General features: G+C 40.2%; 1 protein-coding gene across 1 annotated transcript in view; it reads left to right on the forward strand.

The window, feature by feature from the left end:
* Positions 1-317: 317 nt before the first annotated feature.
* The window catches only part of KCNAB1 (potassium voltage-gated channel subfamily A regulatory beta subunit 1), a 443,831-nt gene continuing 424,014 nt past the window's right edge, over positions 318-20,134 (forward strand). Inside the window, exon 1 of the mRNA XM_077160853.1 lies at positions 318-864. Within this exon, the coding sequence (XP_077016968.1) occupies positions 623-864 (242 nt within the window). The 5' untranslated portion in view covers positions 318-622. The remainder of the gene's footprint in view (positions 865-20,134) is intronic.

The raw sequence follows: 20,134 nt of genomic DNA on the forward strand, positions 1-20,134 counted from the left end.
ATTTGTGTGGGCCTTTTGCCTTTTTATAAACACCTTATTAATGTCTCCTATTATTTGATATAAAATAATTCTGCAACAGCATCTGAAAAAAGCAAAAGGTTAACAGCTTTTTTACTCAGATGAATAAAGTCACCACTATAAAAATTATTTGATTATGAAGTATTTAATAACATAGAGAGGTCTCATTATATACTCATGAATCATCACCAAGGCCTTATGGTCCTTATGAGAACCAAAGATTTGGCTCATATCCCACCAAAATATTTCCTTCTACCTAAATAGAAAGTCATGGGAAAGATTGCTTGTGTTTATTTTTTTTTTCAGAGCCAATACATAGTTGCTTATGTTTGATTTGGGGAACTTTAAAGGAACTAGAATAGTGATTGGCTTTTGCCAGGCTCTTATTTGCAGAGGACTTGGTAGAGACATGCAACCAACAGCTCTGCCTGGGATTTAGGAGTTTACTCGCATGTAAAGACGATAAGGAAGATCTAAGGGAAATAAAACTGATCCCTTTCGGGGCACACCGAAGCCAGATAACTCAAGTTAATCATAGCAAAATACAGTCAATCTTAAAGCTAAGCTCTGTGCAATTAGCTTTGCTTGCTTGGTTTTTTGAAACATGCATCTGTATAAAGCTGCCTGTGCAGACATTCCCAGCCCCAAGCTGGGCCTGCCGAAAACCAGTGATTCTGCTCTCAAAAGTAAACGGCACACAGCGGTGAGCAAGTTTCCACCACAGGCAGCCTGCTGGCCAGTTAGGCCCAGTGGAGCAGCAGAACGGAAATATCTGGAGAAGTTTTTACGTGTTCATGGATTATCGTTGCAGGAAACCACCAAGGCAGAGACGGGCATGGCATACAGGTACTTGTGCACTGCGTAATCATTCAACCAGGGCTCGAGGGCCCTGCACTGCAAAGGTTGTTACTATTAAAGAAATAAGGATTGGGCAGGCCACAGTGGCTCAGCAGGCAGAGTTCTCGCCTGCCATGCCGGAGACCCCGGGTTTGATTCCCGGTGCCTGCCTATGCTTAAAAATAAAAAAAAAGAAGTAAGGATTGAAATTTCAAAATGAAACACTACATGGCAAAAGGATAAGACAAATGAATGCGGCCAGCCCTCTTCTTGGGTTACCTTATTTTTTTCTAGCTATAAATTATCTACTTTCTGTTTGCTCGGAGGGTTGCTTTAAAGATAGGAAAGCTCACCTGTAGGAGGTCCTAGCCTTATGCTGCAAGTAGAATCCTCTTTGGCTGTGAGTAGGAAGATGATTTAATGGGTCAAAATGAAGAATGGGGAACTTCATACTTCTTAAGGGAATTTATAAGTTAAGAATGGAATTTTCTAATTCTGGGCTTCTAGCTAGGGTTGTTATTTTCATCGAAGTCTGAAATCATGGCTAATATATAATAAAGTAGTTCATGAGAGCAAGCAAGTTCTTGAGACGACAGCACTTTTTATCACTGTAGCCTAAGATAAATTGCTGGTTGTTCTCTAACCTTCCAATACCATCATTTATTCTGTGAAATAAGAAAAAAAGAGGGAGAGTTTTTTTACGTATGGGGTTGAACGTGTAATCTTTATGAATTGCTCTGGGATAGGAAATATCTTTTTTTTTTCAGAGTATTTTTGTTCCAACATTTAATAGCGTATGCACTGCTTCATTAAATCACTCGGTAGCACTTGTACAAGTACTTCTTTGACAAACTCCTGTAGTTTTAAACATCAGGGCAGATGAGCAAAAGCTGTTCAGAAGGATAAGGGCACTGAAAACTGTGAAAACAATCTGGCATTTATGAAGAATGGTTGTCAAGTTCAAAACTTCTGCTTCACAGGGTAAGTGTGTTACGTATATACGAGACATCCCCAGTGATTACATTTTTCCATAAATGTAAAGGTCTATTTCAGAGTAATAGCTACTGCTCTACTTTATCAGCTAATTTTATTAATAAAGCAATTTGCAATGATACGGCTCCTCTCTGGAGAGTAAAGTATTTTACACAGACTCTTTATGTAATAAAGGGCTCATGTAGGAGGGAAATTAACTCTTCTAGATTTATAGAGAACATGGGCCAGCCTGCCCCATCACGCTTTAGAAGTGGCGCCTAAGAGGAATGTAACCACTTTTCCAAAAGAACACATGGCTCCATGCACAGGGATGGGGTAGGAGGGACCAACATTCCTTACCCACCTCCTTTCCTGAACCCTTCTCTCTGTGTCTTTCCACTTTGCCTCACACTCTTCCCTTCTTTCCATGACTCTTAGCGGCTGTGGTTACTGTGGAAATATGGACTAGGCAAAGGGGAAGATGGACTATTTTACTCTCTTACATCTGCCTCTGCATCTCTGTCACAGGTTAATTGGCATAATTTTCAACTCTTGCATAAACCTTCAGAGGGAATCACCAGCCCCCATCCCACCCTGAAAAAAAAGTCCTGGTCTGAATATCAAAACATCTTTTTGATTTGTGCCAGTGTTCAGATGAAGACATGTCCTAGGTCAGCGCTTCTCAAACTATTCTTAGGCAGAGAGATGCTTTCTTAAAACAGGTAAAACAAAGTCCCCCCCCCCCCCCCCCCCCCCCGATTCCCAGTTGAACATGGCGACCTGGAGTCCATCTATTTGAGGAGAGCAGTCATTCCTTACCAGGGTTCATGAGACTCCCTTAAAGAAGTACTTGGGACTATGGGTCTGGGCCAATGTTTCTTAATTCCTTGGAGCCCAGGCTCTGTGATCTTGGGAATGCCAGGTCGAGGTCACTGAGCCAGGCTCTTCAACAAATGTGTGTGCTGCTAAGTCACACTTTAATAAGACATGTGACTTAGGAGAATTTGTTCCCAAATCACAATTTAAGGTGAGAAAAGTGCAGTTAAATTGATAATTGATCTGAGGAAATATGCAAGCTTCTGAATTATGATGAACTTCCTGTGCTTTGCCACACTCGTCCATCACCCCTCCTCAACTGGAAGCATGTCTTCTCCTTTCTCCAAATTTCCATAGTAGTTTATTGGTTGATTCTATCTTTAATCATCTTTTATTTAAAACACCTTCCTTTAAGCATTAGATAACGGTTTTTAGGGAAGAGAACTTGGGTGCTTGGCTCCTTATCTTGGTTTCCTCTAAGTATAGCTATGGTTAGGTGGGAAAGTTGCTTTCATATTCTCATTTCTTTATTCTGATTTTTTTTTTTCCAAGACCGTGTGTCTTAGTTTCCTGGCTGTGATCACAAATACCAAAAAGTGAGTTGGCTTAAACAAAGGGAATTTATTGGCTTATGGTTTGGAGGCTAGGGGAAGTCCAAAATTGAAATGTGAGCAAGGCAGTGCTTCTTCCCTGAAGACTGGTGTTCTGGGGTTGCTGACAGCAATCCTTGGTCCTTGGCTTTTCTGTTACTTGTCAGTGTACGTGGCGGCATCCTCTCCTTCCTCCTTAGGTTCCGCTGACGTCTGACTTCTTCTCATGACCTCTCTCCATGGCTGCATTTCATTCTGCTTATAAAGGGTTCCATTAACACAGATTTAAGCCCAACCTGATTCACCTGGCCAGATCTTGACTTAAAGTAATATCTTCACAAGGTCTTTTGTATAGGTCATATTTGTGGGAATAAATTAAGATTAAGAACATGGTGTTTTTGGGGGGATGCATAATTCAACCTACCATACCATGTATGCAAAAAGACCTCCAGTCAACTTTATTATTTCTATTTCCTTCTTTTTGATAGGTTTTCATTTCATGTGCAGTGGCAAGAGAATGAGCTTTGAAATTAACCAGATCAGAGTTCAAATCCTAGGTCTGTGGGTTTATAAACTATGTGACGCTGGGCAAGCCCCACATAAGAAGGGCCCGGCACACAGCAGGGGCTCACCAAGTGTCCTTCCTGCTTATCTGGCAGCTTCTGTGAATCAGTTTAAGGGGGATGAAAGTTCCCTTTAGTTGAAACATACAGTCAGTTAAGATAGAATATTTTTCAAGAGGGAAAGAAAGAATTAAAAAATTTTCAATAATCCACAACCTGTGTGGGTTTCCATGCTGAGCTTTAGGATTCTGGGAGGTTTGGAAGAGCTGTGTAAGCTGTTTTCCCTGCCTAATTTGGTCAGATGCCATTGCAGCCTTCAGCCCAATACCAGCTGCTTGGGTCCCTTGATCATCTGTGAGAAAGTGTTATGTTGTGTTTCCATGGAGACTTGGTTTTATTTCTAACTAAGGGTGACCAGGGGAGGGGAAAAAAATCAATAAATATGCAAACACATGTATCAGTTCAAAAGAAACTGGAGAAAACTGTTTGAATTTGGTGCAGAAGTGCCAAGTTTCTGCGTAGATCCTTCTGTTGGCTTAGAATTTTTAGCAGAAATAGAAATTTTTGTGGGTTCGTTTTATTAGTGACTATAAAATAGTCACTGAAAGAGGGTCCTTCAGTCATTTCGAAGAGGCTGAGCGTTATTTGTCTCTTTTACATAGTGTTGAACTCTGAGCCAGATGGTAAATATGAGATCGAACAGAAAGTAAGGTTAAAGTGTCTTGCAAGGTAGTTTTATGGGCAAAGCACAAAAATGTTTGGGCTGTGTAAGAATGCAGCAGATGCCCGGCTGTGAAGCAATTTTAATTAACCAGGAGGAATTCAAATGGATGCAGAACAAAGACCTACCCCAGGGGTCAGCAAACATCCTGCAAAAGACTAGATAGTAAATATTTTATGTTTGTGGGCCACATCCATCTCTGATGCAAATACTGAACTCTGTTTTTGTAGTGTGACAGCAACCATTGATAGAATGTAAAAGAGTGACTTTGGCTGTATCCCAATAAAACTTTATTTGTGGACACTGAAATGTGAATTTCATGTAAATTCCATGAGTCGCAAATATTCCTTTTATTCCTCCCTGTCCTCAACCATTAAAAAAATGTAAAGACTATTCTTGGCTTGCAAACTGCTCAGAAACCAGGGTGGGTAAGGTCAGGGGCCGTAGTTCACTGACCCCTGGTAGGAAAAACAAAGTTTCAGTTGCACAATTATGTATTTGTGTTTATTTATTTATTTTTGCATGGGCAGGCACTGGGAATCAAACCCGGGTCTCCGGCATGGCAGGCGAGAACTCTGCCTACTGAGCCACCATAGCCCGCCCTGTGTTTATTTATTTTTAACCCTCCTTGTTTCCAGAGGTATTTAAGGTATGTAAATGCATATAAGTCAAAAAGATTTAAAAAAAAATAAGAATAAGAATAATTAGGCCAAGAAAGACTAAGAGCAGGAAGGTAAGACAGAGGCAGGAGCCGGAGAGTGAAGCATGCGTGAGACAAATGTCCGGTGAGAGGCAGGTCTGGGCCTTGGCTCTGCACTTTCTAGAAGCACCAGTCATGGAGAAGGAAATGGAGCCCTTTCCAACACTCGAAGAGTCCATGAGGTAGTGACAATCCAGTTCCTGAATAACCCAGAGTAGAGACTCCTCTTCCTGATCTTGAGGCCAGAGGGAAATTTCTCTTGTGGTTCTACTTCTTTGTGCAATCAATGACGTTCTCAACAATGTCCTTACAGCTAACAGACCACTGAGGTTCCTTGGGCTTTTTCCTATGCAGCCCCAACGGTAAGAGGTGGCATCATATCAAATAATAATTTAGCAAAAGCAAGTGGTGAATCGTGGAAGAAATGATGTCGGTTTAATAGAAACAATTTGTCCATTTGAGGTGATTTACCTTTTAAAAATTCCCCAATAATGATCACACAGCATTAGTTATTTTTTTTTTACCATAACAGGGCTTGTCCAATTCATGGAACGAAACAGCTGCTTCTCAAAAACACAAACCCAGGCTATTTGCCATCCAAAGACAATATTTTCTTTAGCCTTGAGCTCATAATGGGGAAGGGACAATGAAAGAGGAATGGGAGAGGCAGAGGAGAGTCCTGGAATTATCGATATGGGGTAGACCTTGGAGGTAATCTGCTGCAATTCCTGGTTTTACAGCTGAAGTAAATCAAAGCTCGGAATAACCCAAAGTTGCATTTTCAGCATCCCCTGTTTCTTGGGTGCCTGTGCAATGCTTTTTTCACACTGTCTTTATTTATCTGCCCCACAACAGCATACTCCCACTGCCTCCTGTAGATGCTGCAGACACAGTCGTTCTCACCACCCTGTTCGGTCTCTCTTTCCAGGTTCACCTTTCACCGCTCTACTCTGTAACCTGCCCCCCTCTGGTTGCGCTACACAGTGTCCCCTTGATTCTTCTGTTCTTTTCCACCATTGAGTCTCCACTCACCATTTCTTCCCCCACTAGAATGTTCTTACTACCTAGGCAAATCCAACCCACAGACTCTCCCTCCTCTTCCTCAGTGGTGTGTTAGCTGTAAGTGGATTGCCACTTATTTGTGTGCATTTATGTGTGTGTGTGTGTATCTTATCCTCTAAATTACATCATCACCTTGAGAATAAGGACTAGAGTTTATAATATTTTGTAATCCTCCAATGCCTTGCCCTTAAGTGCTCAGTTATGTGTGTATTACTTGACTGAGGTGCACCTGTTCAGCAATTGGAGTCTAGAAGGAAAGCCACCAAAGAGCCAGCAGGCACTTTCCTTTGTCCCTCTAATAGTGCTCTAGCCCCATATTTTTTTTTCTTGTATCTTAGCTGCAGTATGTTACTTAATCTGGCTGAACCCCAACTTCCTCATCTGTAAAATTGTCCTAACTCAATTTATGTCATTTAACTCTCTGCCTGCCACAGAAGGGGAGCTTAACAGAGTGGCCTTGTTTTACCCCCTTCCTTCAGCAGCCCTAGGAATTCATCATTTAGTCATCTTTTAGAAGTTGAAAGGAAAAGTGTGTGGTGGTATATCTTAAAAAGAGAGGGACAGGAAATGAACACCTACGAATTTGAGCTGGTACAATTTCTGAGCAATATTTATGACACTCTTTTCTTCAGTTGTTTTTATAAATTCTTTGCTTCTCTTACTGGAATAGAGCCTTAAGTGCTATTGAGAATGGGTTTTTTGTTTTGTTTTGTTTTTGTCTCACACATGGGTTCCTATTTAGTCAGAACTGCCTCATGAAGTGGAATAAATTTCTATCCAAATGATGTAATATAAGGATAAAAATTATGCTTTATCAATCTCTATAATTCTAGTACCTTGTATTGGTATTGGGAGCAAAAATATTTGAGACAGAAAGAAATTGGAGAAGGGCTGAAACTCCCACCAGCCAGCAAATACCTCTGCCATCGGCTGTCCACATCATCTGAGAATTTCTCTGGACTCAGACTTAGCAGTACTCCTCAGAGGCTCCTATTAAATGGAAGCGTTTGCCTTCCCGAGGGCAGCACCACCTTAATCTAAACTAATAGACACCAGACAAGAAGGAGGCCTGGCTTGGTAAAAGAGAAGGTGAGAAGGAAGGTTCTAGGCTAGAGCAAGAGGAAAGCTTGGATGTCATGGTGCAGTGCTTCATGTTTGTGCAGGCAGCAGGAACAATAACCTAGAGGAAAGGGGAAGGGAAACAAGAGAGAAATCTCACTGACCTAACACCTTTCTCAAAGAAGTCCTGACCAAATTTGGAGGCCATTGTTCATTGATAAGAGTTTTCATTGATCTCTAAAAGAAGATTCTAAATTGATTTTTTATTGGGAATCCCAAAGAGTTGACTTTGAAATGGGATGGATGTGAACTAATTAGCTCTCTCACACTGAAAACCTTTCCCCGGGTTCTGTTGTGGTGAGAACGCGATGTAACAGGAGAGTTGAAGACCAGTGCCCTCCTTCTCTTCTCTGGTCCTTTTCCTTATCTGTACACAAAATAGCAAAACTTTCTTCCCAAGATACTAGTATTCATGCAAAAGGGCATTTAGTGGTACTCAGGAAAGACTATGCCTCTTGTTATTTTTGTGCAATAGTATCACAGGGTCGGTACAGTGTGGAAGTTGAAAATTATTTGTTTCTTAAACTGAATTGTCACCTCCTTCCTTCCACTCCTCAAAAACAAAAACAAAACAAGCCCCTCTGCTATGCATTCTCAGGACCTGCCTTTTTCATGGAATTCTTGGTACATTCAGATCTGCTTGAAAAATAGCTATGCCATGACTGAAAATCAGTTACCTAGAAAAAAATGCTTCCTGTGCAGAGGTTGTATTTTCTAAAAAAAAAAAAAAGCTTACCTGGTTGATTTTAGGCTGGCCTCCTTTTTGTCAGTCTGGGGGCTGTGCTAATTTGCTCTGAGGTTTTTGGCTGTGCCTCTCCTTGCATTAACATTTTTGGAGGAAAGTCTGTGATACAAAGTGGTTAAGGCTCAGAACCAATGTGATTATTTGAAATCTGGAGGGACAGCTGTCGAAGTCTATAAGACATCATGAAAGGGCATATTTAGAACACACAGAATATATTTATTTCCTATTGAATGAAACAGAAGTTCTAAGCTAAGTATATTTTGAAAGTGTCAGTTTAGATATAAAATGCTTTAGTAATAGTGAGAGATGAGCACAGTTTGGATTTGAAATGTTATTTGGGTACAGAAGTTCAATCTGTTTTGGAATTTCCACTTGTGGTTTTCCAGAGTAAAACTTGTTTTATATGTATAGCAGAGTGAAAACATTGGGAACTCACGGCTCAAGAACAATGCTCGGTTATATGAACCAGCATTTTCTTATATAGCGGTTGTTGACTGTGCTTTCATATGGAGGGAAAAAAAGAATTTTGAGAATTAGTCAAATATGGTTTTTACTCAAAAAAAAAATTATTTCTCAATTTCCCTGCAGTGCTCATGAGGGCCACTAGGTTGCGCTGTCTCACAAAGAAAAAGAAATCCTTCTGTCCCCTGAGCTGTAAAGGGGAAAAATCTTTAAACTTCATCCAGACAATTCTAGACCAGAACTTAAATTTGAACTGCTATACTTCCCTAGATTGTAAAAATTAATACATGCCTTTTTTTTACTATTACGATGGTAATTTTTTATAGTGACCAAAAATAAGAATTTTTGTGGTAATTCAACCAGAATATTCCTGGGGTTTTATAACCTAAAACAGGTATCTTATAGAGCACATTTTCTGTGTCCTGGAGGCTTCCAGCACTAGGCATTCCTGAGCCGCAGTGCAGATGTCTGGGAGTGGCTGGTGGAGGAGAGCAAGGAGCGCGATCTCACCTGGTGGTATTCCTTCAGAGAATGTCTCTTTAGTGTATTTTGCCCCAAAAGCAGAGACACCTTGTTGCACAGTGAAGAGGGAGATGAAGCAGATGCCCTTTCGCTTACCACGGGACACCTCCCACACTAATACCTTGTCTCCCTCCCAGGATTTCTCTGCCTAGCTAGTTTTCAACTGATTCCCCCTCAGATTTCAGATAGAGGCCCTTTTTAATAGTGTCTGAAATATTTGAAGAAATGAACCTCAAATGGTGCAGTTCCAGGTAGCAGAGGAGCTTTTTAAGAAAAACTATTAGTTCTTAAGGCCCTACGTTTTAAGGGAAAACTTATTACTTGAAAATAATTTCAAACTGACAGGAAAGTTGCAAGATCACTATAATGAATACCTGTAGACCCTGTTATCCTTTAACATATTGCCAACATTTTGCCCCATTTTCTTTCCTCATTGCATGTGTTCTATATAATTTTTAAACCTTTAAGAGTAAGTTGCATGTATCATGGTCCCTTTCCCTCAATACCTCGGTGTGCATTTCCTAAGAGTGGTATATTCTCTTACATAGCTCTGGTACAGTTAGCAACTTCAGAAAAATTTACATTGATCTGATACTTTTATCTAATCTACCATCTGTATTTCAATTTTGTCAGTTGACGCAATGTCCTTTATAGCATTTTTTTTTTTTTTTTGCTCCATTTGAGGATCCAGTTTAGGACCATGAAATGCATTTAGTTGCTGTGTCTTTTTAGTCCCCTTTGATTTGGAACAGTTGCTGCCTGGGGTGGGGAGGAGGAGCTGTGGTGCTGTGTATTTGCAATGCTTTTATAGCAAGGACTCCCGCTTACCGCTATCAATTCTATGTCAAAGACGGGTTTCCCACAGTACCAGACAAGGGCCATAACATCCCCCTCTTCATCTTTAGGTCGAAGGCATGCTGAGCCCACCGACCCACCTAAGTTCAGCCTTCTGTGTTCATCTGTGGGGTGCTGGGAAGTGATTGGGGCGCGTTGCGAAAGTCGCTAAGTCCTGCTTGGAGTGAGCCCTCTGAGGACAGACAGACAGACAGTGTGGGAGGGCGAGGAGCGCACAAACATGGTTGTCTCCGTACTATCCAGGACCGAAGCCAGGTACCCAGCAATAAGCTGGGCGGACGATCATCCCTAGAGCCTAGAGCAGGACTGACCTGCTGCAAGCTGGGTCCAGAGCAGAAGCAGCGAGGATTCTGGCCGTAGGTCCTGGAGGCTATGATGGGAAGCGTGGGAGCTAAGATGCCCAGAACGGTCAGGGAGACAGGTTGTCAGAGAAGTAAATGGAACATTTTTAGATGAGGGAGTTTTGACCAATTGTCTTTAACCTTTTTTCCTCCTCCATCATGTTCCTCTTAATTTATTAAAGCAGAATGATGTAGAAGCTCCGACAGTTGTAGAGTGTGGGTGTAGAGTGCGCAGCTCATTGAGTTTCTATGCAATTGCTTTAGCATTGGAATGGTCTGTAACAGGTCAGCCATTCATCCTGCTATTGAAATTTTGCAGCAGTCTATAACTCAGCACCCAGTGACAAGAGTACATTTAGAAGCTAGTCTTGGCTTTAAGAAGCAGCTATGATTGCTTCCTGGGATGACAGTGCCTACATGCATAATTTCCCCAAAGCTTCACCTTCATTGCAACTTCTTTGCAAGATTTATTAAGTTATCCCCTCCTTCTTTTACCCCTCTTTATCCTCTTGGCATTCACTTTTATTTGCATATTGCCTTCCTCTCACACAGAAGAGTAACTTTAGGAGGTCAGGGACTCTATCCCTGTGGTTAATTGCTGTGTCCCCAGAATCTGGCATTTAGTGTAGAACTCAATAGACAGCAAATAAATGAATTATCAAGGAGAATTATAAACAGATAACCCTTCATTGTTCACTGGGAGACAATCTTCTGGCTTATCAGAAAGTGTGAATCACTCCAGCAAACTGGTGATTCAATCTCTTGGCTACTTCATAACTTTATCAAAAGCATCCAAGGTATCCTCATTTGAGATAATGGTGCTGAGGGACAGTATTATTCTCCTAGTAAATAGGTCCTTACATCTTGAATTCCAAGATGCTTTGAGGTTGCCACATGATACTTATCCAGATGTCATAAGCTCACTTTATTTTTGTGGCCTCCCAGATCCATCTTGTTTCACTTTTCATTCAGTCATTTACTCCACTCATTGGTTGAGGTCTGCCTGTATATTAAATACATCTCCAGAAAGTTCTTTGAGGAGCCACTGTACACCCATATCTGTAGAGGTGCCCTGGGTCATGGATTTCATTCAGGCCATATCCCTTATGTCCACTCAGATATGGTGCTTCCTGAGGCTGATTGACCCCAGACACCACAGAGGCAGTGAGGGCACCTCATAGGACACATCCACATGACAGCGGCCATCAGTCTGTCCTTCTCCACTGCTTCCCACCACCAACTCCTCTTCCCCTTTCAGCCACCTTGTCCATCAGTCCCATTGACTAGCCCTCTTTAATTTACTTTTTCCCTTTTCATTCTCCATTTCCTTTTTGTTATGAGAGAGGTTGTCATCTCATTACAACACTAGGTATTTTCTCCCAAAAGATGGATTCCTATTGGGATTCCTGGCTGACCCGCCGCCTTAAATATATTGTATGAATCTCTTTCTACTCAGTTGTTGTGAGTAACTGGGTTATGAATGGACCTTCTCCTTCTCAGCACAGATCTGGCTTACAATAATAGCTGGTGATTAGCAGTTGATGGACCCCTGCAGGTACCATTAAGTCACTGTGAGGTTTCTCTCTTGAGTCTGGCCCTGCCTTATGTGTTCTCCATGGCAGAGGGGATCACTGTTCATGGGAATCAGCAGTGGCAATGAAAGGGTCATACCTTTCCACTTTGGGAGGGCTGGTTACCTACTGGTGCCTGGGTGAGACTCAATGACAGTGGACAGAGTCTGACCTAAATGCAGTCTATGGATGCCATCTTCTCTCTGTCCCTTTCTCACAGATAGTTCTTCTCAGAGAACCATCCCTTTTGAACCCCCTGTCCACCAGGTCTTAGTTTCTGGATGTCATAAGTGAGTTAAATATTTCCCCTATTGTCATTAGGTGATCCAAAGCACATTGTTTCAGAAGATGAAAAACCAGTGGATGCAGCTAAATCTGCTCATCCATATTTTATAATACATTGGTAGAAACTCTTCTTAAGAGGCACTTTGTATGACCACTAAACACTCCCTATGGTTTTTGGTACAGCGCCTATTTTTTTTTTTAACATAACCATCTAACTTCTTTTCTCTCCTGTATACATAGATTGATTCCTTAATTCAAGAGCTAGTCACCAAGTGCCCCCCCTTTTGTTATGCATTCTTCCAGGCTTGGGGATAAAAAGTTACCCACAAAAACTAAATTCCCTGCTTTCTAGCATATTTCATCTGGTGCAGGTGAGACAAACAATATATACCCCATTTAAATACATGAAATGTACAACATATCAGAAAGAATAAATCTTCTGGAGAAACCCAAAGCTTGGAAGCAATGAGTATGTGTGCCAAGGAATGACCGCAATTTTAAATAGGGTAGTCAGGAAAGACCTCACTCAGAAGATAGCATTTGAATGAATGCCTGAAGGAAGTGAAAAAAGAGTCATGCATACTTCTGCGGGAAAGTACCCAGACAGAGGGAACAATATCTGCAAAGTTTTAAAGTGAGAGTATGTATGGGAAGAAACATCAAGGAAACCAGTATGGCAAGAGCAGAGTGAAGGGATGATAGAATAATAAGAAATGACATCAGAGAGGTGACGAGGAGCAGAACGAATTTGGAAGGTCCCCCAAATAATGTTCATTGAATTATTTGTGTGTTTGCCTCATGAAACAGCCTTTCTGCATTCTTAAGTGAAGGAAGAGACATTTTGCTCTTATCCTATCATCTGGATAACAGAATCCAAATCCCATTCAACTATAAACCCAAGATGTCATTTGTGTGTGTGGGTCCTTTGGGGATGTTAGAGTACTTACTGTACTGTATCTATTTATGGATGGAAACTCCTAAAAAATCATAGGACAGGAGGTAAGGGGGTGGTTCCTGATGACACCATAAATTCTGGGAGGGAAGTCCTCACACAAAATCCTTAAACTTTTCAAAATAAAAAAAAATTAGAAAAAGAAAGAAGTAATAATGCTTATTTATTCCCTCTGCCTTCAAGTAGTAAGACCTCTCAGTCTCACTGTATCTATCTATCTATGTATGTTTGGGACTTTCTTTCTTATAATGATTCTAGTCTCAGCTCTTTGTGGGGGGTCCATGGCAGCTTCTTGTTCTCCCCTCACATCTTCAAGATGACCACAAAAGTTACTTTGTGAGTTATTTGTACAACCTACATTCACTCTCAGAAGAGAAGAGAGAAAAGGAGCCTTCTTTTCCCAGAAGCTCTAGTTTCTTATTGATTTGTTGGTGGTTCGCTGAGCCACTTACCATATGTGAAAGGTGGGAGAAACTGACTGGCTTCTAAACTAGGGTTGTGTTCCACCACTCCCAAAGTGCCTGGCTGAGAATGGAGACTCAAAATACTCTTGGTGGGGAGAATTGAGGGTAGAGTATGGTGAGTCAACCCATGTTCATGGACCATACCCTTTAATGATCAAACCTGGAAGGAGACAGATGTATCATGGCTTATTGGGTAATGAGCTTGTAGTGAAGAGTCCAGTTAGTCAATCATCTGGAAATTGGGAATGGGACTACTCCATCATTAACTAACTGTGCACATATCTCTGCTTCTCAAGCTTTGGATCTGGTTATTAGCTCCCCTCTTGCTCCCAAATTCTCTGGCTCTTTATGTGTAGAGATGTTTTTCCTTATTAATCTGCACCCAAGTAGCTTGTGCTACTTAATCACACAATTAAACTAAGCAGACATCTTATTTCATTTAACTAAAGGTAAGAAGGAAAACATTGACCTTTGATTTTTCTGTGAAATAATGTTTCTTAGTGAGGAACACATTGAAAACTCATGAAGTAGTTTATTTGTAAGGTGGTTAGCCTCCCCCTGCATTTCCCCCAATAAATACAGTTAAGTTCCACCAACTATTCAGTAACTACAATTGTACAAATGCATGTTTCGTTTTGCACTTGATTACAGTACTGCTCCCTCTGCAAGTGCACAGAATTTTAGCGTTGGAGATGTTAGGGATAATTTACTATTACCCCTTCCCAGTTTTACAAATAAACTTTCTGAGACCTGAAGAGGTTAAGTGACCTGAGAATAGTCACATGCTGGTTTGTTATGTTCTAGTTAAGGGTTTAACCAAGGGCTTTTGATTTACTAGTTTATTCTTTACGCAATACAATTGTCCAAATCAGCAAAGATTCATTGAGCACCAGCTGTTCACTGGGCAAGGTGCCAAACACAGAGCTCATAACAATGAAAGTCATGGTTCCTGCCCTCAAGAAACCCCAAGAGCAGTCCAGTAAGGGTGAGAGCCATGCTCTCAACTAGATAGGGGCTGGTCTGATCCATACAATATTGCCACTTGAAACAGTCATTATTTAGGAGAGCAATGGATGAATGTTCTATTAAGAGTCAGGGTTGACCTCACAGAGGTGGTGATTCATGCACAGGGTTGTTTTTTTCTCAAATATTTTTACTGAGAAATTTTCACACACATAGTGTCCATACATAGTATACAATTAGTGGCTCACAATGTCATCGAATAGTTGTGTGTTCAGCATCATGATCATTTTTAGAACTTTGCATCACTCCAGAAAAAGAAACAAAAAGAAGAAAAACTCATATATCCATACCTCTTAACCCTCCCTCTCATTGACCACTATTATTTTTTATCCTTTAGCCCCTTCTATTTATTTATTTTATCCTTTTTTTTTTGTTTACTTATCTGTCCATACCCTGGATAAAAGGAGCATCAGACACAAAGTTTTCACAATCCCACAGTCACTTTGTAAAAGTTCTATCTTTATGCAGTTGTCTCTAAGAATCGAGGCTACTGGAAAACAGCTCAACAGTTTCAGGTACTTCTCTCCAGCCACTCCAATACGCTATAAACTTAAAAGGAATATCTATATCATGCATAAGAATAACCTCCAGGATAAAATCTTGACTCAGTTTGAAATCTCTCAGCCACTGAAATTTTATTTTGTCTCATTTCTCTCTTCCCCATTTTGGTGAAAAAGGCTGTCTGAATCCCATGATGGCAGGTCCCAACTTATCCCACGAATCCTGTCCCACATTGCCAGGGAGATTTACATCCCTGGGAGTCATATCCCATGTAAGGGGGAGGGCAGTGAGTTCACCTACTGAGTTGTCATACAGAGAAAGGCCACATCTGAGCAACAAAAGATGTTCTCTGGGGGGTGACCCTTAGGCATAATTATAAGTAGGCTTAGCTTCTCTTTTGCAGGAATAAGTTTCATAGGGTGAACCCCAAGATCAAAGGCTCAGCCTATTGAATTGGTTGTCCCCACTGCTTGCAAGAATATCAGGAATTCTCCAGCTGGGGAAGTTGAATATTTCCTCCTATCTCCCCAGTCCCCCAAAGGGACTTCGCAAATACTTTTTTATACTCTAAATTACTCTGGGATATATCACAGCATCACACTAACCTATACAAACCAAGAGGATCTTACACCCTATTCAAGATTCCATGTTAATTATGGTGCCCAAATAAACTGATCATACAAGTTAAATTAGATAAATGCACAGGGGTTTGAAAGATGAATAAAAGTTTAACAAGGGGTGAAGGCTGGGAGAGTATTTGATGTAGAGGGAACATCATGTTTGGAGGCCCAGAGGTAGGGAACCATGGTGATGGTTATAAGCACAAATTTTGGAGACAGGTTTGGACTGAATGTTGGTTCTAGGGCTTACCAGGTGGATGATCTTACATAATTTATTTATCTCTTCTGGCTATTTGGTTTTTGAGTTGGTAAAATAGAAATAACAATACCTATCCCATAGGGTATGGAGAAGATAAAATAATATGACAATTGTAAAGCATGAAACATAGTGGGAACTCAGGAGGAGGCTGCTTCTCTTCTTGAACTTCCTTCTCATTTGCCTCTTCCTCCTTGCTCTTCCTCACTCCCTTTGGTGAGGAGGGTACTGGGAGAAGATGTTATAAGGTAGGAAAAAAATAGATTATTGGAGGTCACAGGAGCTGGCCATGACAAATGATTGAACAATTCTTAGATAAGAAGTGACAAGACCAAATTTACATCTTAAATAGCATTTCTAGTAGAGCTGTGCATCCAAAGCTGATATATTTTGATAACAGATGTGAGAGGACTTAAGAACATGAGTTAAGGCTCTAGAATGGTAGTGGAGAGAAAAGCACGGGTTGAGAGATATTCAGAGGTTAAATTGCAAGATGAATTCTGATAACAGTTTTTTTCACTGTGTTCTGGTTTTCATTTTCACATGTACAGTAAGGGGTGGGCTAGAAGGGGAAGAGCTCATTATCTAATGAGGCTGGAGGTATGTTATTCAGGCACCTGGAAGGAGGTGGAAGGGCAGAATCCTGTAGCAGCTCTGTCACTCTTGGCTTGTGTGTCTCTGAAGTGCTTCCACAGAATCACTTAAATCATCCACATTCTCAATCACATGAAAAGAAACCTCAGAGAGACATCACTGAACGGTCAAATTCTTTCTTCCTTTTCCAGCTTTAAAGCAACTCCTTAAACTACTACATTCCTGCCTCAGGCAAATTATCTCTTCACTAAAATATTAACTCAGTGTAACCTCAAAAACATGCTTTTTTAGCAGCTCAAGAACTTCCTCTAAGGCTGGCCTGTGTCTCCTCTTTACTACGTGCCATAGTACACGTGGAGTGCAGCGAGAGGCACTTGGGAGCCCTCCACTCTCCGAAGCCCTTTGGTCAATTGCTTTACGCCTTGTGAAACCTCGACTGCATCACTTTCCTTTCAAAATCCCCGGGGCCTTTACTACATGTTGTTTTTCTTGTTTCACAGTGGTTTTATTGGCCCTTTTATTGATGACCAAACTGAAAGATGAAGTAATTTGTTCATCCACACAATAACATACGTACCTTAGATGACGGATGTCAAGGAAAGGAATGTTGGTATCTGACTTCCAACCTCCCAACACATTTGCACTAGGTCATGCCAGAGGGAGGGTTCCCTCCCTCATAACTCCATTTCCTGCTGCTTTTGGCCTAACTAGTATTTCCGGTTTTGTTCATATTTTCTTTTTGAATGTAAATACCATCTATGCATTTTGAAAATATTTCAGTCCTACTCCCATAAAGGTTTCTGAGTAATCTGTGAAGGCTGGTCCACATGGAAAACATCCAGGCTTCGCCCTTTATATAAAATAATTGGTTGTTGACTTAATCATCTAAAAATATCTGTGTATGTGGCTCCAGATGAAAATCAGTGAAGGATTATTGGAAAGGTATTTCAGCTTTTATCTGTAAAATTAGCTGTGTGTTTTGACTTTTTTGTACTAACAAAAACCAAAATACCTATTCACTTGATATTTCAACATGGCGTGATTTTGATTTTTTGGGGTCTAGTTAGTGAAAGCATTCTAGGAATTCATAAAACCACTGATAAACATTTAGAACACTGTGCTTGGAATACCTGATTTTCAGCATTGGACACATAGAAAAAGCCTTTGAAAAATTTATATTTGAAGTGCTTTTGTCATTTCAAATCATAAAGTGACTTTCTAAACAGTGCCTGGGGCCAAACTGAACAGAGAGAGTATTTAAGGTATATTAATACCGAGTGGATTTTTTAAGGAAGAAAGAACAAATAGTAGCAATAGTATTCTACCTGTTTATTTTGTGCATTGTGTGAATTTACTGTTCCTTCTAATTCCTTCTAATTTTGGTCTCTTAATTAATTATGCAACCAATCAACTAGTAATTTTGACTACGTGCTATGGGCCAAGTATTGCACTAGACACTAAGGAGGCTAAGTAACTCTCAAAACAAAACCTTCCCCATCAACTGCTTTCAATCTCCTTCCTCCTGACAGGCTTGAGAGGACTGTTGTCTTATTAGTATTATTATTTTTGCAATTTTATTGAGATATGTCCACACACCATAAAAGCCATCCAAAGTATATAAGCAGTGGCTTATAATATCATCATATAATTGTGCATCATCCTCATGGTCAATTTTAGAACATTTTCATTACTCCAGAAAAGAAATAAGAATAAAAAATAAAATCTAAAACATGCATACCCCTTATTCCCCCCACCCCGCCCCCCATTATTGACCTTTTTGGTGTGGTACATTTGTTAATATTGATGTAAGAATATTAAAATATTACTGTTAACTCGAGTCCATAGTTTGCAATAGGTACGTTTTCCCCATATACCTCTCTATTATTAACTCCTTATAATAGTGTCCTCCATTTGTTCTAGTTCATGAAAGAAGTTTTTAATATTTTTACATATATATTACATTTTAAATGACTGTCCACCACAGGATTCACTGTGTTATACATTCCCATATTTTAACTTCCAACTTTCATTCTGGTGAAATACATGACTCTCAACTTCCCCTTTCACCACATTCACACACTTTTAAGTAGTATTAATTATTCTCACAACAGCGTGCTACAGTCACCTCTGTCCATTTCCCAGCATTTTATTCTGTCCATATTAAGCAGCCACTGCCCATTCTTTAGTCTCATCCTTTATCATGGTAACCTATAGTCTATATTTTATGCCTATGAGTTAAAATATTATAACTCGGTCCTATCAGTGAAACCATATATTATTTGTCCTTTTGTGTCTGACTTATTTCACGTAACAGAGTGTATTCAAGTTTCGTCCACGTTGTTGCATGCGGCAGGGCTTCATTCCTTCTTAGTGCTGAATAATATTCCATTGTCTGCGTCACATTTCGTTTATCCATTCCTCTGTTGATGGACACTTGGGTTGTTTCCATCTTTTGGAAATTGTGAATAATGCCACTATGAACATCGGAGTGCAGATGTCTGTTTGTGTCCCTGCTTCAAATCTCCTGGGTATATCCTGAGTAGCGGGACTGCCGAATCGTAAGGCCAGTCTATACTCGGCTTTCTAAGGAATTGCCAAACTGACCTCCACAGCCGTTGCCTTATTTTAAATGACTGTCCAGCTAAGTCTTCAAAAATCTAGCTTGGATTAAAGAGAATCACAGATGTTACGGAGACATGGAGATTTTTACTTAAAAAGGATGCGTAGTGTCTGTGAATATCTTTCAGGTCATTCCTGATGATGACTCAAAGGGAGGCCATTTGCCAGCTGGCGCTGTGACATTTTCAGTATCTATTGCCATTGGGCTAAAAAACAAACAAGCAAACAAACAAAAAAAACTCACCAAGAGCTTCATCTTGGAATAGCACAAGAAAGAGTCTGCCCACTCTTTTGCCTCTGAATGAGTAAAAAAAAACTATCCATCTGCTCCATTTGTTTAGCTGCTTCAGACTTTGACCAAAAGAAACTAAGATCCACTATTGATATTTGTTTAAGACAGAAATAAGGTCAGAAAAATAAGGAAAGCCATTGGGCAAAGTCACTTAATGAAATTCAACTAAAAAGGACATACTCTGCAGTTAATAACTAATTGCAGAATTATAAATTGGGTAATTCAGAAAACTGTTTTTAATACTTAGGTTTGGGGGTGGTTTATTCAATTGTATTTGAAAACGGGCCTCTTACCATGCTATCCTATATGGTAGTCATTAGTACATGCGATTATTAAAATAGAAATTAACATAAATTAAATGAAATTTGAAATTCACTTCCTCAGTAGCATTAGCCACATTTCAAGTGTTTACTATCTGTGTGAATCTGTGGCTACTGTAGTGGAAAGCACAGATAACAGAATATCCCCATCATCCAATAGAGCAGCCCTGAATTAAAAGATACAACAACTCAAGGCAAGAATCTCAGACTCAAGACCTTTAACATTGTCTTTGTTTTTGTGGATATTTTTTCAGATTTCCAAGTGAATTACAGCACTTAAAAAAAATTCTACATAGATCCCTCAACTCAAGCCA

Source organism: Tamandua tetradactyla, chromosome 5 (genome assembly GCF_023851605.1).
Source record: "Tamandua tetradactyla isolate mTamTet1 chromosome 5, mTamTet1.pri, whole genome shotgun sequence".
NCBI classification, from domain to species: Eukaryota; Metazoa; Chordata; class Mammalia; order Pilosa; family Myrmecophagidae; genus Tamandua; species Tamandua tetradactyla.